General features: G+C 49.3%; 1 protein-coding gene across 6 annotated transcripts in view; it reads right to left on the bottom strand.

Moving 5' to 3' along the window:
• The window catches only part of AFAP1L2 (actin filament associated protein 1 like 2), a 144,363-nt gene that overhangs the window by 115,494 nt on the left and 13,016 nt on the right, over positions 1-15,853 (bottom strand). For 2 of the 6 annotated variants that reach the window (XM_027529250.1, XM_027529248.1), the window contains exon 1: positions 2,720-2,808. The exons of 1 other annotated variant lie outside the window; for it this stretch is intronic. In XM_027529250.1, the coding sequence (XP_027385051.1) occupies positions 2,720-2,735 (16 nt within the window). In that variant the 5' untranslated portion in view covers positions 2,736-2,808. Of the gene's footprint in view, positions 1-2,719; positions 2,809-15,853 lie in introns of those variants that run through there. 3 more of the 6 variants (XM_027529251.1, XM_027529247.1, XM_027529249.1) reach the window with 3 other exon arrangements.

The raw sequence follows: 15,853 nt of genomic DNA, 5'->3' as shown, positions 1-15,853 counted from the left end.
CTTCATGGCAAATAGAAGGGGAAAAGTGGAAGCAGTGATAGATTTTATTTCCTAGGGCTCCAAAATCACTGCAGACGGTGACTGCCGCCATGAAATTAAGACACTTACTCCTTGGAAGAAAAGCTATGTCAAATCTAGACAATGTATTAAAAAGCAAAGACATCATTTTGCTGACAAAGGTCCACATTGTCAAAGCTATGGCTTTTCCAGTAGTCATGTACCGATGACACAGTCAGACCATGAAGAAGATTGAGTGCCAAAGAACTGATGCTTTCAAATTGTGGTGCTGGAGAATACTCCTGAGAGTCCCTTGAACTGCAAGGAGATCAATCCAATCAATCCTATAGGAAAGCAACTCTGAATATTCATTGGAAGAACTGATGCTGAAGCGGAAGCTCCAACACTTTGGCTACCTGATGCGAGGAGCCAACTCATTGGAAAAGACCCTGATGTTGGGAAAGATTGAAGGCAACAGAAGGGGATGACAGAGGATGAGATGGTTGGATGGCATCACTGATGCAATGGACATGAATTTGAGCAAACTCTGGGAGACAGTAAAGGACAGGGAAGCCTGGCATGCTGCAGTCCATGGGGTCACAAAGAGTTGGACAGGACTTAACAACTGAACAACAACAACAAAACTTAATTTTGCACGGGTCAACCTTTCAATGCAGTGACTGTTCAGCACACAACTCAGCTTTTTCAGTGAATGGGGATTTCTACAATCTCTGGCGTGGCAGGGCAGGGAAATTCCGATTCCTTAGCTGAAAGGTGCAGTAAACAGATTAGTAGTGTTCACTAGGGAACCTTGGAGAATTTTCTCCAGAATCAAACACTAAATGAGCCCCCTGCAATCCAGATAATTCTCAAGTGTATTCCTTTATCACTGGCTGTGCTTGATTTACTGCAAAATGAGGAGGCAGATGTATGGGTTACCCAAAACATACACACTCTGAACTGGCAACCAAAATTTCCTTCAGCTGGCATAAACCATTCAAGGATCTTTGAGGGTGGGAAGATTTTAAACTCCCAAGAGAAAAAGATAACTAAGACGATTTACTCAGGTTAAGGGCCAAGTCGAAAGCTATTAAGACAAAAACCTTCTGATAATCACTGGGTGTTTGGAAAGAAGACCCAAAATGTTATCACTTGCCCTAAACTTAGAAGGATTAACATACCGATTTGAGAAAGTAGCTTGCAACCTGGACCCTCTATCAGGAGCTGACACAGTTCAGGAAGGGCAGACTCTTGAGCTGGAAGGGTTCCTCAGAGAGACAGCTCAAGAATCTAATTCCCTGTGAGGGTCCCTCCCAGAGGGCAGAGGGGGCCCAGTGGGGCTGGAGCAGCAAACTGCCATTTTAGAAGGCGAGGGTCTGTGGCCTCAAGTGTTCAGAGACTACAGAAGGACGCATTCAGCCATCCAGGCACAAAACTGACGTGATCTCAGCAGAATTTGAGACAAAAAAAAAAAAAAAAAACCACCCGGTTAGAAATGTGAGAGAGGCTCCAGGGAGGGTTCACAGGAAAAAAAAAAAAAAAGGAAGATTGCCAGCTAAGTTAACCCTGTCTCCTCAGCTGTCTTCTGTGCTCTTGGCAAAGACCCTTCCTCACCTGTAACCAGCTGATCCAGATGAGAAAAAAAGTGAGAAAAATCAAAAGATCCAGCTTAGTGAACCAAAGCTGAGCCCTAAAATTTATGTCAGTTCAGAAATGAGAAACCACTGGGAGAGAGATTCCTTGGGAATCTGAGCGTTTTTCTATTACTCTTTCCCAGGAGAAAATAAATATAGAAATAGTATTTCCTTTTGCAGGTTTGATAGAGACAGACCAGGAAAATGCAAGAAGTTTCCCCAAAGGAAAGGAGTTGAGGTGGGGGAGGTCCCCCACAGCGTCACGATTAAGGGGCAGCTCCTTAACCTTTTCCAAAAGATGTGCAAAGTGCCATCGGAGGCTTCTAGACTCCACCCGGGGGTCTCTGAGCTCGGGTGCAAGCCGGGCACAACCAGTACAACCCAGGCCGGCCAGCCGCCCAGGAGGGTTTGGCCGAGATATCCGGGCCCAGGCCAACTCCGAAACTTGCTCAGCTGCGCCGGAGCTCAGCCTTTGGGCTGGGACGCGCTCCACCTGCCGGGCACCCTACTCGGCCCAGAATCCCTGCACCCCGCCCCTGCCTGGGGATAAGGCAGTTACCGGAGCACCCGCACGATTGGGGTGGCCGGACCAAGCCGGGAGCCGAGCTGCGCGCCCACCCCACCCCACCCCACCCCACCGCCCAAGCGCATCCCCTCGCAAGCTTTTACTCGGGGTCTGCAAGAAGCCCTCCGCTCTGACTGGCGCCCGCTCCAGAATCCCCGACTACCTGCCCTTTCGCCCCCCAAGCAGCCCCGCACTCTTCCGACCTCACTCGGGGACTCCTCGGTCCCTGGCATCTTTCCGAGGTGGCCGGGGCTTAGAAGGTGGGTCCCCATGTGCACCCCCGGCCCTCCAACAGGTGAGAAGCCTCGTCACGCCGACCCCCCGGCCTCCGTGCCTGGGAGGATCAAAAGATCTTCGGCACAGGTCCGGGCTGGGCAGGGGTAGCCGGCCTGGCTCACCTGAGCCCCAGAGGAACGCGAGGCGCACTCGGTGACGCACCCCCCTACCCTCGGCCCTGCTTTCTGGCGCCGTGAGGGGCGCGAAGGGGTTGGGGGCGCGCCGCCCCGGGACCCCGCGTCCTCACCTTTGAACCGCTCCATCGGGGCCGCGGCGTGCGCTCCTCGCGGCTCGGCTCGGGCGGCGCTGCGCTCTCGGCGCTCGGCTCCAAGCCCAGGGCCGCCGCGCTGGCCCCTCCCCGTGAGGTCACGCTCACGCCCGGACCTCCTGGCGCGGCTGCCGCGCCCGGGCCCCGGACCCGGTCCCCGCCCGGCGCGTCGCCCCCGCGGGGGAACTCCGCGGCCGGCCCCGGCGGACAGTCAGCTATCGAGTCCGCTCGCGCCCGGGGCCCCGCTCCCGCGCCAGCTGCTTCACGTCCCGGCTCCGAGACTTGACCAAACCCTGGGGGGAGGCCCCCGGGAGGGGCGGGCTCGGGCGGCTTACAGGAGCTCTTCTTCCAACCACCAGGCTGCGAACCCACTGCCAGGAGGTGGAGACTGAGGTCTGAGTCGTGAGGCTGAGAGGTACCTAGAGCACACCCCCCGCCCCGGTTGACCCCTGGGTCCGCGCACTTTTGCCCTTGGCATTTCTCGAGGTAGGACATGGGGAGGGGGGTGGGGACAACCGAGTGCGTCCCCAGTTCTTCAGGACTTGCTGCTACTCTCTCGCAGTCTTTCTGGGTAGCCGATCGCAAAGACGTCTGCTTGCTGTCTTCTACCCCAGTCCAGGTTCCCTGGGCGCTTTGGTTCTCCCAGGACTAGAATTTATAGATCCGCCTAGATAAACCCCGGAGAGCAGGGTTCCTGGGCAGGCTAAGCGCCGACCGCCCCGAGGGGCAGCATCTATTCCCTAGGAGCCCAGTCTTGGCTCTAACTCCACCACTGCTGCCAGGAAGCTGCGCACTTCCCGTCTTTTACCTTCCTTTTTTTGATCATTGGTCCCTCCATCAACAGGCCGTGTCCTCCCCACCGGCCCCCAAGGAAGATCCATGTTTTCCTTTAAACTTCCATTTTCACTTTAAAATTTCAATCACAGTTTGTGCTGAACGCCTGGTTTTGCAGCAAGTCTCCCCCAACTTCCTCGAAGGAACACTTAAGGAAGATTTGTTGCTGCTGCTGCTGTTTTCCAAAAGACTTCCTAATTCTTTCTTGGAACAGCAGAGTTAGCCCTGATGTGTTGAGACCTTCTGCCCCAGCAGTCTTAGAAATGTTTTCTCAGTCCCATTAGCAGCTCACATTCTCCATAGCATCCATGGAGCTGTCCTCGCAAGCCAGGCATGGGATGCTAAGGGCTGTACATGCATAGCCTTTCATTTTTCCTATAAGCCTGTGATCTGAGTAGTATTATTTCTACCATGTAGGTAAAGAAATTGATGCTTACAGAGGTTAAACTTGCCCAAAGTCACACAGCTAAAGGGAGCCCAGCAGACATTAAGCCCAGGTGGTCTGCTTCTAGATGTTTACCACAAAACTTTCCTGGTGCTCGAGGAAGTACCAGGCTGTCTGTCACTGTCTTGGGAAGCCTCAGATCACGGAATAATGATGGCCCAGCCAGGCAGGGGCTCTGGTTAGACCCAAGCACAAGGCATTCTGGGAACCCAGTGGAGGGCCCTGATCCCACCTGGAGAAGCCTCCTAAACCTTCTAGAAGAGGAAATGACTGAGCTGAGTCTTAAAAGATGAGTTAGAGCTAGTTTGGTGGCAGGAGAGGCAGAGTGACTACAGCCTTCCCGGGAGACAGCGGGGAGCTATTTTAAGGGTCCAGTAGTTGTGGGCTGCTACTACTGCTGCTGCCAAGTCGCTTCAGTCGTGTCCGACTCTGTGCGACCCCATGGATGGCAGCCCACCAGGCTCCCCCATCCCTGGATTCTCCAGGCAAGAACACTGGAGTGGGTTGCCATTTCCTTCTCCAATGCATGAAAGTGAAAAGAAAAAGTGAAGTCGCTCAGTCGTGTCCGATTCTTAGCGACCGCATGGACTGCTGCTGAAGCCAAAATACCCCAGGAGTGGAGAAGGTGAGGCTAGAGGGGCGGGCACAGGCCTGCTCCAGGATCCAGAACATGGAGTGATCTGAAAGTTAAGAGGATTGGGCAGCCCTGAAAAGTGAAGGTGTCCGGGATTTCCTGGGCAGCTGAGTGGAGGGTGGAGTGTAGGAAGCTGTCGCACCAGCCAGGTGAGAAGTCAGTGAGGTGGTAGAAACCTGGAGGAGAGGACTGGGGCAGAAATAGGCAGAAGTTCAAGGCCAGGGCTCTGTGTCTGAGCGTAGGGCTTGAGGGAGATGGAATCAGATGCAGATAAGTGTCAGCAAGTTGGGGTGTTGGGGGCAGAAAGTGAAGGACCCCCAGCAACTCGAAGTAGGCCTAGGGACCCAGGTCTGAGCCCTCCAAGTCACCCCCATGCATTATTTCAGTCCTCTCAGCCACTCTTCCAGGTGGACTGGGCTCATGGGGGTTCTGAAAATAGGAAGAGTGTGGGCATCTCGGGGAACAAGGGAAAGGAAATAGTGTTCCGGGGGCCTCGAGAAGCAGGGACTGGGAACTGGGTCAGGATGGGGGAGGGTCTCTTGCTTTTTTATGTTCTCCCTCCTCCCCCCGTTTCCTCATCTTGCAAATGGCCGGGCATGGCACCCACCCTCCGATATACAGTGTCCAGAGACAACTGGACATTGCTGGGTCCCCGGTTTCCTTTCAAGTTCTCCAGGGGAATCTGGTTGTGCAGCCTGGCAATTTGAGACCAGCCTCAAGTCTGGTGGCTGGTCATGCCTGACCAGATTTCAACTCCAGCCATCAGCTGGGACCAGTAGGTTACAGGGTCCAGCCCCCCTCCTCAGTCAGGCCTTTGTCACTGCTGACCCTCCACAGGGGTGAGGCTGACTCTAACTGAGGTCATTAAGTACAAAAGGTAGAATTCAAGTATTTCCATCCTATGAATGGAGAGGATTTGGGGGCCTCACCCAAGTCACCAAGTGAGGTAATCTCTTTCAGAACTCAGATTCAAAATTCATGTTTCCTGGTTCCAAATCCTGTGCTGTCACACCCCTGCCTGGCTTTCCCAGGGCTCTAACAGGGCTTCACCCCAGCCAGTCCCCTGGTGGCCGGCTCTGTTAGCACTTCCGGTAATGGCACCATCCTCTCAGAAAGCTTCGGGGGGCTCCATATCTCTCATGCCTGCTCCCTCTCCCCATTCCCCCACCACCACCCAGCTCCAGCCCTTTAATTGCCTCTTCTTAAATCCTCTCTAGTTTATCCACGGAGACTTGGCAAATCCCAGAGCCTCTAGACAAAGAGAAATCAATCAGAAATGTAAGCAGAATGAATTTAAAATGGGACTTCACCACCCTTTTCAAGAATGAAATTGAAACACTACTTCAAACCATCAGTAGGAATCAGGGCTTTGGAAGACTCAGCATTGTGTCCTCCTCTTTCCAAGTCGCATGTGTGTGTGTGTGGCTCAATTGTGTCCAACTGTTTACAACCCTATGGATTGTAGCCCACCAGGTTCCTCTGTCCATGGGATTTTCCGGGCAAGAATACTGGAGTGGGTAGCCATTCCCTTCTCCAGGGGATCTTCCCAACCCAGGGATTGAACCCGGGTCTCCTACATTGCAGAGAGAGTCTTTACTGTCTGAATCACCAGAGAAGGTCCAAGTCCTGGATGCAGTTTAACCCCGTGTCTTTAGTCCCTTTGCAACTTTGATAAAGGAGCCACCCCATTCAAATTCTAATTCATTGAGTTTCTGGCCTCTAGGATCAGAAGATCTGGTTTCCTGTACCTTCTCAACCTTCTGAGGGCTCTGACCAACCCCACCCCAGACAGACCACAGGATCCCTAATGGGCTGTTCTGTTGCAGGCAGTCCTGAAACCAAACTGAGCACCTCCAATCTGGAGGGTAGGTAGTGGGTGGGTGTTCCCACCAAGTTCAGCAGGGGTGGGGGTGCACCAGGGCCTCTGGGTGTTGTGGAAGAGTCTGGAATCTGCTAGAAGGGCTGATTCTCCCCTAATTTCTAAACCAGTTCTCGGCACCAGACAGGTTTGTTCAATCATAAAGTGTTGAGGCAATTGCCAGCTGAGGCAATGAGGAGGGGAGCCCAGCTTTATAAAATTATCCTATTTAATTCTCACAGCCATCCAGGCAGCATATACATTTCCCCTTATTTCACACATGGTGACCTTGGAACTCGCTCAAGGTCATCACTCGGCAGGACCCAAGCCAGTCCCATTTGAGCACCATCTCTGACCCAACCACCTAGGAGTATAACTGCTGAGTGATTTGTTAATTCCATGCTTAACTCTTTGAGGAACTACCCAAAATGTTTTTGCAGAGGCTCCACCATTTCACATTCCCACCAGCAAGGCATAGGGGTTCCCGTTTCTCCATACCCTCATCAAAACTTTTTATTTTCCATTTTTAAAAATTATTCCCATCCTAGTAAATTTCATTATTTTTTCATTATTTTTTTTAAGACATGTCACCATGACATGAAGGTAACATTTCTTCTTAAATCTGAGTGGTTGCTACAAGAGTGTATTTTATATTATATTATATTATATATATATTATATATTATATAATATATATATTATATTATATATAATATATATATTATATAGCTCAGGTTAACCCTCTCATAGTTTTGCTGATGCATTTGAAGAAGCCAAGACCTAGAATTTTGAAGTAGAAAGTGTTTATTCAATATTCAGGTGACTGACCCTCCTGGCCAGCATGTTTGAAATACTTCAGAATTTAAAATAAGTAAATAACAATAAATATTTGGGTGGCTCAGAGGGTAAAGAATCTGCCTACAATGCAAGAGACCTGGGTTCAATCCCTGGGTCAGGAAGATCACCTGGAGAAGGAAATGGCAATCCACTCTAGTATTCTTGCCTGGAAAATTCCATGGAGAGAGCCTGGCGGACTACAGTCCATGGGGTCACTAAGAATTGGACATGACTGAGTGACTAACACTTTCAGAGAAATGAAGACAGCCAAGGCCTCGAGGAAGGTGCATAGATGGAGGCGAGGGGAGTGGGTGGACACACGCCTCCTTGCTCTGTCTTTTCCTCTCCCCATGCTGTCTTTCCTAATGCTTGCCCCGGCCCATCTCCAGGCCCTTTTGTCTCCTAACTTCTGCCCAGATTCCTAGTCCATTGATGCAGAACATTTCAGAGCTGTTTGGAAACCAGGAATCACCAGAGAATCCAACACTCAGGATGCCAGAATCCAGAGAGGTGCCAGCACCAATCAAAGCAGACCAGCAGCTGGCAGGTGGCACCAGCACCCAGTCTCAGCGTCCAGCAAGAGCTCTTCTTCCAGCTGCTTGTGCTCAGGGCTCGGCTGCCCCTTCTCCCTGGGTAGTCCCAACACTGTGTCACCCTAAGTTGTACAGAACCCCCGAGATGTGCCTGAGTTATGGTGCCTACACAGTGGTCAGGGTCTTGGTCTTGGTTTCACTTCTTGATTTTTTTTTTGCTGACTCTTCCTGTGATTGCTAAGATAATCATTTCTCAGATGAGGCTTGGGCAGAAATGCAGCCAGACCAGAACTGACAGCCTTGCAGGTTCCTCAGAGGCCCCAGATAAGGACACCTTGCAGAGAAGTCATTCATTTGTGCCTGGAAGCTGAGAGTACTTCCTGCTTCCTTCCCCAAACTGCTGTGCCCCTGCAGAGCCCCAGCTGGTCCTTCCAGACCCAGCCCAGAGGCCTTTCTCCTTCATCAAGGCTTCCCGGAACATTTTGAAAGGACTGAAGGATTAAAAGGATTCTTGAAATCCTGTTAACACTTTCCCACTTCCAAAATCCATTTCTCATTTAATATCAGAAAACAACTAACCTTCTTTTTAGGTCTTAAGCTCTCCAAAGAGCCTGCAGGATCTTGTGAGCAGGAACTCAGTAATAAGCCCCTTGATTGCCAGCCAATCAGGACTGGCAAGTCTCAGGTGCCTAGGTTTATAGACTGGCTGTGGGTCCACAGACCCTGCCATAAAGCCCGCAGCCACTTGTCTGCAATAGGTGCCTTCCCAGCACTGTGCTGCCAACAGGCTCAGCTCCCCAAGGCCTCTTGGGGCTGCCTGGGCCCACACCAGGCCAGAACAGCTCAGCCTCTTAATCCTCCATCTAGCAAGGCTGAGCTTCAAATCCTCATCACTACATTTCAGAACCCACTCCCTCCAGGCTGACCTGCCTGGTGACTCTTCTTCCCACTCCTTGGTGTACTCTTTTTGGATCCCTTTCCAATGGCTGGATGAAAGGAGTGGAATTTTAAGTCTTTTGCCCTAAAGTCACTGACTGGGATAAGGGATAAAATATAAAACCTGGTATTGTTAACTATGGGCTTCCCTGGTGGCTCAGTGGTAAAAACTCTGCCTGCCAATGCAGGAGATGTGGGTTCCTTCCCTGGGTTGGGCCGATCCCCTGGGGAGGCGGGGAGGAGGGAGATGGCAACCCACTGCAGTATTCTTGTCTGAAGAATTCTGTGGACAGAGGAGCCTGGTGGGCTACCGTCCATGGATGCCACACAGCAACTGAGCACTCATACATTGGGTAAAAGGGATAGAAATGGGAAGTAGTTACTAATTGCCTCAATCTTGCAGAAACAAGATTTCATGTATATTGAGGACAAAGTGGGCATGCACTGATGGAGCTCCTGCTTAGCAGCCCTGGGAGAGGCAGGAGGGATTAGAAGGCTGTCTGGGGGAGCTCAGGCGCATCTCTGTGACCCTGATCCAGGAGCCTTCCCCAGCAGGTCCTCTGTGCTGCTGCCAGCTCACCAGTATGCCTACCCTTAGGCACACAGCATGGTTTTTCTTTAAAAGTATCCATTGAGTTCAGTCCCCCCAGTCCCAAGTTCGGTAAGGAATGTGCCAAGAGATTGACTGACCTGGAGCCACAGGAGCAGGATTGGAGCCGGACTCTGATTCCCAGGCCAGGGCTCTTTCTGCAGCAGCCACTGTGCTCAGGGTAGAAGCAGGTCTGAACCCAGCTCCTCCAGGATGGAAAATGCTGCCACATCTGACCAAGGCCTCTGGGCCTGTTCTGCTGACAGTCTTTCTAGAGCCCCAGACACCAGGCTCTTCACTGTGGGTACAGCCTAGCACACAGAATTATCCACAAGTCATCATGAAAGAGTGAAGCATTTTCCACAGGTGTGATCGTATCCCTGAAGGGACAAAAATTTGTTCTTGGGAGGGGCAAGAAAAATCTCACGGTATATAAACACACATATAGCATATAAACAGATACACAGTATGTCTATGGCATTAAAATTTCACGGGCGAGTAAAATCTCAGCCGCCAATTAAAACATGTTTGGGACTTTCCCCCATACCACCAAACAATGCTCTGATATCAGCTGGGTACTCTATGATTTGACTCAACTCTGACCCCATCTACCTGGAGATAGCATCAACTCCAAAAGGTTAAGGGTTCAGTCCTACGAGACTTCGCTCCAAGCCCTTCCCCACCTAATCCCCACAGCTTCTGATGCCAATCCCAAATTCAGGTCATCACGTGTGCTTCTGATCAATTGCCTATATACTGGTGATGCCCAAGACTTTCTTTTCAGGTTTGGTTAATTTGCAAGAGTGGCTCACAGAACTCAGAAATACATTTTACTTCCTAGATTACCAGTTTGTAATAAAAGGATACAGCTCAAGAATGGCCAGGTGGAAGAGATGCCAAGGGCAAGGTCTGGGGAAAGGGCACAGAGCTGCATGCCTCTCCCAGCTCATCACTATCTCCAGATCTCCAGGTATTCATGAAAGCTGGAAGTTCTCCGAACCCTTTCCTTTTGGGTTGTTATGGAGTCTTCATTACATGGGTATTACTGATTAAATCACTGGCCACTAGTGATTTATTCAAGCTTCATCCCCTTCTCCCCTTCCTTGGGGCAGAATGGGGGTCAGGGGGTTGGGACTGAAAGTTCTAACCCTTAAGTCACATGGTTGGTTCTCCTGGCAACCTGCCCCCATCCTTAGGATCGCTCCAAAATCACCTCATTAACATAAACATGGGTGTGATGAAAGGGGGTTGTTATGAATATCAAGACACCTTTATCACACTTATTTATCACTTAGGAAAGTTACAATATCACAAATAGAACCTAGGAGAAAATGTCTACAAAGGCTCCTGGATGGGGAGTTCCCTGGTGGCCCAGTGGCTAAGGGGGCCTGGGTGTGTTCTCTGGTCAGGGAACTAAGATCCCACATGCAACAACTAAATATCCCAAGTGTAACTTAGACCTGATGCAGCCAAAAAACTAAATAAATAATTTTTTTTTAAAGGCTCATGAACAGAGGCGATGATGAAAGAAAGGTGAAAAACACCAGAATACAGGCTCTAGAGTCAAGGTTAGACTCTCCCCTCTACCTCTTTCTAGCTGATGACCTTGGGCAACATGCTCAACTTTTACGCCAGTTTATCCCTTAAGTCAAATCAAGATAAAAACTGTATTCACCTCACAGGTTGGCTGTGAGGATTTCATGAGATAGACAATACACATAAGGCACTTAATTCCATGTCTGAGACATAAGTTCACAATAGGTGTTAGATGCAACGATGATCAAGACAGCTGGAAGGGAGGGCGTCTTCCCCCTACATGGTAAAGAATCTGCCTGCAGTGCAGGAGACACAGGAGACTCGGGTTCGACCCCTGGGTCGGGAAGATCCCCTGGAGGAGGAAATAGCAACCCACTCCAGTATTCTTGCTGGAAAAATCCCATGGACAGAGGAGCCTAGCAGGTTACAGTCCAAAGAGTCGGGTGCAATTAAGCACACATGCCTCCTATGGCAGAGAAAACAAAGCTATGGCTGGTTTCAGAAATCCCTCTACAGGAAGAAGGGTCCTGCTTGGTGCCAAGGATTAGAACTGGTGCTAAGATTTCAACCACTCATCCACCCACCCACCCACTCAGGTCTCTGCTCTCCATCTCTACTTCCCTGTGTCTGACACTAAGCATGGCACCTGGGGCTTTATTGGATGATAAACTGCACAAAGGGATTTATAGCCTCAAAGGGGACCAGAAACTCCATCTTCACTGGCAAAATGTCTTATCTACTAAGTGAGTGCTTCTTAGATGGTAACATGTATAGGAATCACCTGGGGATCTTGTTAACATTCAGCTTCTGATCCCGAAGATCTGGAGTGGGACTGGAGAATCTGCCTTTGTGACAGCCTCCCAGGCGATGGGGATGCCCTGGTCCAGCACCACTAATTGGGGAGCCAGACATTCACGAGGCTTTCCTTTCCCACCGTTAACCAAACCCAGGAAATGATGCTTCCCTTTCTCTGCTGATGGTTGCCTATTATTTTATCATGGGCCCATGATAAAAGCATCTAGAAATTTTTATGCTGGTAAATTCTAGAGAAGACTCTTGAGAGTCCCTTGGACAGCAAGGACATCAAATCAGTCAATCCTAAGGGAAATCAACCCTGAATACTCATTGGAACGACTGATGCTAAAGCTCCAATACTTTGGCCACCTGATGCGAAGAGCTGACTCACTGGATAAGACCCTGATGCTGGGAAAGACTGAAGGCAGGAGGAGTAGAGGATGACAGAGGATAAGATGGTTGGATGGCATCACTGACTCGATGGACATGCATTTGAGCAAACTCCAGGAGATGGTGAAGGACAGGGAAGCCTGCAGTGCTGCAGTCCTAGGGTTGCAAAGAGTTGGATAAAACTCAGTGACTGAATGAACAACAACAACAACAAATTCTGGAACAAAGTCCTCAAGGCGAGTCCATTCTGTACCTGGGGTCACAACTGGTTTCTGAGGATTCTGAACGTTCAGTTACAGTGAGCTCGCTTCAGTGCTCCAACTGGATCACACAGTTGTACTTGTTTTTCTTTCAGGATCAAAATACTCTGGGGGAGGGAGATGAGAAGGGGGTTAGGAGGAGAGAGGGGAGGGAGAAGAAAAGGCTGGCCAGGAGGAGACAGCCTGGAGAGAGAGAGGAGGCTCCCAGCCAGGCTCTTCCAACTACCCTTTTGTTTGGAAACAGCCTCAGGTAGCCAGCATTTCTCCTGGCAGAAACAACTGAGAGAATGTAAATGGGAATAGAGGAGGCTTCACCAGGGCAGAGCACTTGAAACCAGGCCACTAAAATCGGCCAGTGTCTGGGGACCTCGTTCGGTCACTCGATTAGAATTTTTAGTGTAATTCAAGTAATGTTTACGGAAGGTCCCAGAGCAGAAGGGCCTGGGGTGTGGGGTTTGGAGCCAAGAACAGGCAGGTCCCAGATGGCAAGGAACAACAATCGTTTTTCTTTTTTTTAAAAAAGCACTTGAGGAGCAGTTTTCTCAGAAAAAGAGTAACCTGTTAACACATACAGTAAGAGTCCAGTCTCTCAACTTGGACTGTTGAGAGAATGCAGCTGCCCGTGTGCGTGACCTGTGGATGGGCTCTTGGGTCGGCCCCACCCGCCTCAGGGCTCTTGGTAGGATTCACATCCTCCCACACAAAATACTCTCACAATTCAAACAACACGTGGGGGCATCACAGTGCTCAGTGTCTTAGAATCCATAGTCTCCCCAACAGATGGGCCACCTCCAACGGGGCTGTAAGAGTGGGAGAGCTGGAACTACCCCCGGCCAAGTGGCTAAGACTGTGTTCCCAATGCAGGCGTTCGATCCCTGGTTCAGACACAGATCCTGCATGCCGCAACTAAGACCCAGCACAGTTAAATAAATAAGCAAAAATAAATATTAAAAAAAGAAAAGTGGGAGAACTTGGGAGGCTATGATAAAGATTTTCCTGAGCTGGGTCATAGCTTGACTCAGTCCTTCTGACTGAAGGGCTGGCATGACTGAATTATCCCAGGTCCATCACTGATGATCAGTGTGACATTGAGCATTCATCATCTGTAAAATGGGGATAATAATAATACCTACTTCATAGACATGTTGTAAGGATGCTCCAGGATGAAGCACAGAAAAAACAGCATAATATCTGCTATTGAGTGAATGTTCAAAACCGGGTTGTGGGTGCATTTATCTAGGGCTTAAGTTTTGGACTGGGGTGGGGTGGGGTGGGTGGAGGAGAGAGGTAAAGGAAAGAGCTAAGAGCTTAGAATGTAGTTTTTCTTCCAATGCTTTCCTTCATGTGCATAGAACCAATTTAACACCCTCATCCTAAGCCATAAATGTATATCCTTCCTGCTCAAACTTCTTGCCCATTGTCCACTAGGGAAAAAGCTAACTCGCCACTTCAGAGCCTCTAATGACAGAGCTCTGGAAACACAATGCTCTTTTTTCTTTCCGTTGTTGCATGCAAACTCTTAGTTGCGACATGTGCGATCCAGTTGCCTGACCAGGGATTGAACCTGGGCCTGCTGCACTGCGAGCATGGAGCCTTCAGCCACTGGACCGCCAGGGAAGATCCCTGCCCTAGCTCTTGATTTCCACGTTCTCCAATCTCCCATCCTTTTGCATCTCCAGTCAACATTTGGTTGAATCTCATTCTTCTCCAAAATCGACTGCATCTTTCTCCACTATATAGCTTTTGGGTTTTACAATAAAAATAAAACTCTGTTTACATTTTTTCAAATTAACTGCCCTTCTTTGTCATTGAATGTATTTTTAATTGCTGTGTTGAATTCCAAGTAATTGCTATGTCATAATTTTTATAATCATCCTCCCACGGAGGGGTATTGGAGTGATTACTAGATTTCAATGTTCTAAATAGAACATCAAAAAACATCTTAATACAGATTATCTTTCTTCCTTTTAAAAACATTTTTTATTGAGATATAATTGACATACTGTGCAAATCACCCATTTAAAGTATACCATTTAATGCTTTTTACTATATTAATAGAGTGGTGCAACTGTTCATGGGGTCACAAAGAGCTGGACACAGCTAGGCGATGGCACCCCACTCCAGTACTCTTGCCTGGAAAATCCCATGGGCGGAGGAGCCTGGTAGGCTGCAGTCTATGGTGTTGCTAAGAGTTGGACACGACTGAGCGACTTCACTTTCACTTTTCACTTTCATGCATTGGAGAAGGAAATGGCAACCCACTCCAGTGTTCCTGCCTGGAGAACCCCAGGGACGGGGGAGCCTGGTGGGCTGCCGTCTATGGGGTCGCACAGAGTCGGACACGACTGAAGCGACTCAGCAGCAGGGACTGAACAACAACCACCATCACCACAATTAATTTTAGAACATCTTTGTCACGCTAAGAGGAAATCTTATACCTATCAGTCATCACCCCATTCTCCCCATTCCCTCAGCATTAGGCAATCACTAATCTATCTTCTGAATCGACAGATCTGCTTGTTCTGGAAATAAATGGAATTATTTAATATCCCCAAAGACATTCCATTCCACTGTCTTTTCTGCCTGGATTCTTCCAATTGGCATAATGTTTTCAAAGTTCATCCATTTTACAGTATGTATCAGAACTTGTTCCTTTATACTTTCAAGTAACATTCCATTGTATGGCTGTATCACATTTTATTTATGAATTCATCAGTTGCTGGACAATGATTTGCTTCCACTTTGGGTCTATTATAAATAATGCTGCTGTAAATATTCATGTACACTGCTTTGTACGCATGCGTGTTTTCATTTCTATTGGGTGCACTGAGTAGCTATGCCCTTACTCAGCTGTTGCTCTTGTGGTTCAGCCCTTGTTCATACGTTGAGCTCACGCTCTCCTCTCCACCCCAAACCTGCTCCTCTTCCAAAGCACACTACAGGTTCCACCACCTCTCCTGTTGCACAACCCAGAAACTCAGCCATCAGCCTGTATGCTACTCTCAACTCTTCCACCCTCTTCCCCATTGCAGCCCACATCCAGCCCAGTTGCAACTCAGATAGAAGCATGGTCCAAGAATGCTTTGCAAATGGTCTAGAATCAATCAGGCCATTAATTCTTTACACACTCATACCCCTCTGTTTATATTTGTCGAGTTACTGGATTAATGTCTGCTGCTGCTGCTAAGTCACTTCAGTCGTGTCCGACTCTGTGCGACCCCAGAGACGGCAGCCCACCAGGCTCCCCCGTCCCTAGGATTATCCAGGCAAGAACACTGGAGTGGGTTGCCATTTCCTTCTCTAATACATGAAAGTGAAAAGTGAAAGTGAAGTCGCTCAGTCGTGTCCAACTCTTTGCCACCCCATGGACTATAGCCTACCAGGCTCCTCCACCCATGGGGTTTTCCAGGCAAGAGTACTGGAGTGGGGTGCCACCGCCTTCTCCGGATTGTCTATTTGCTATTTTA

This window comes from Bos indicus x Bos taurus, chromosome 26, assembly GCF_003369695.1.
Source record: "Bos indicus x Bos taurus breed Angus x Brahman F1 hybrid chromosome 26, Bos_hybrid_MaternalHap_v2.0, whole genome shotgun sequence".
Classification (NCBI taxonomy): Eukaryota; Metazoa; Chordata; class Mammalia; order Artiodactyla; family Bovidae; genus Bos; species Bos indicus x Bos taurus.
This window is presented reverse-complemented; position numbering and strand designations above follow the sequence as displayed.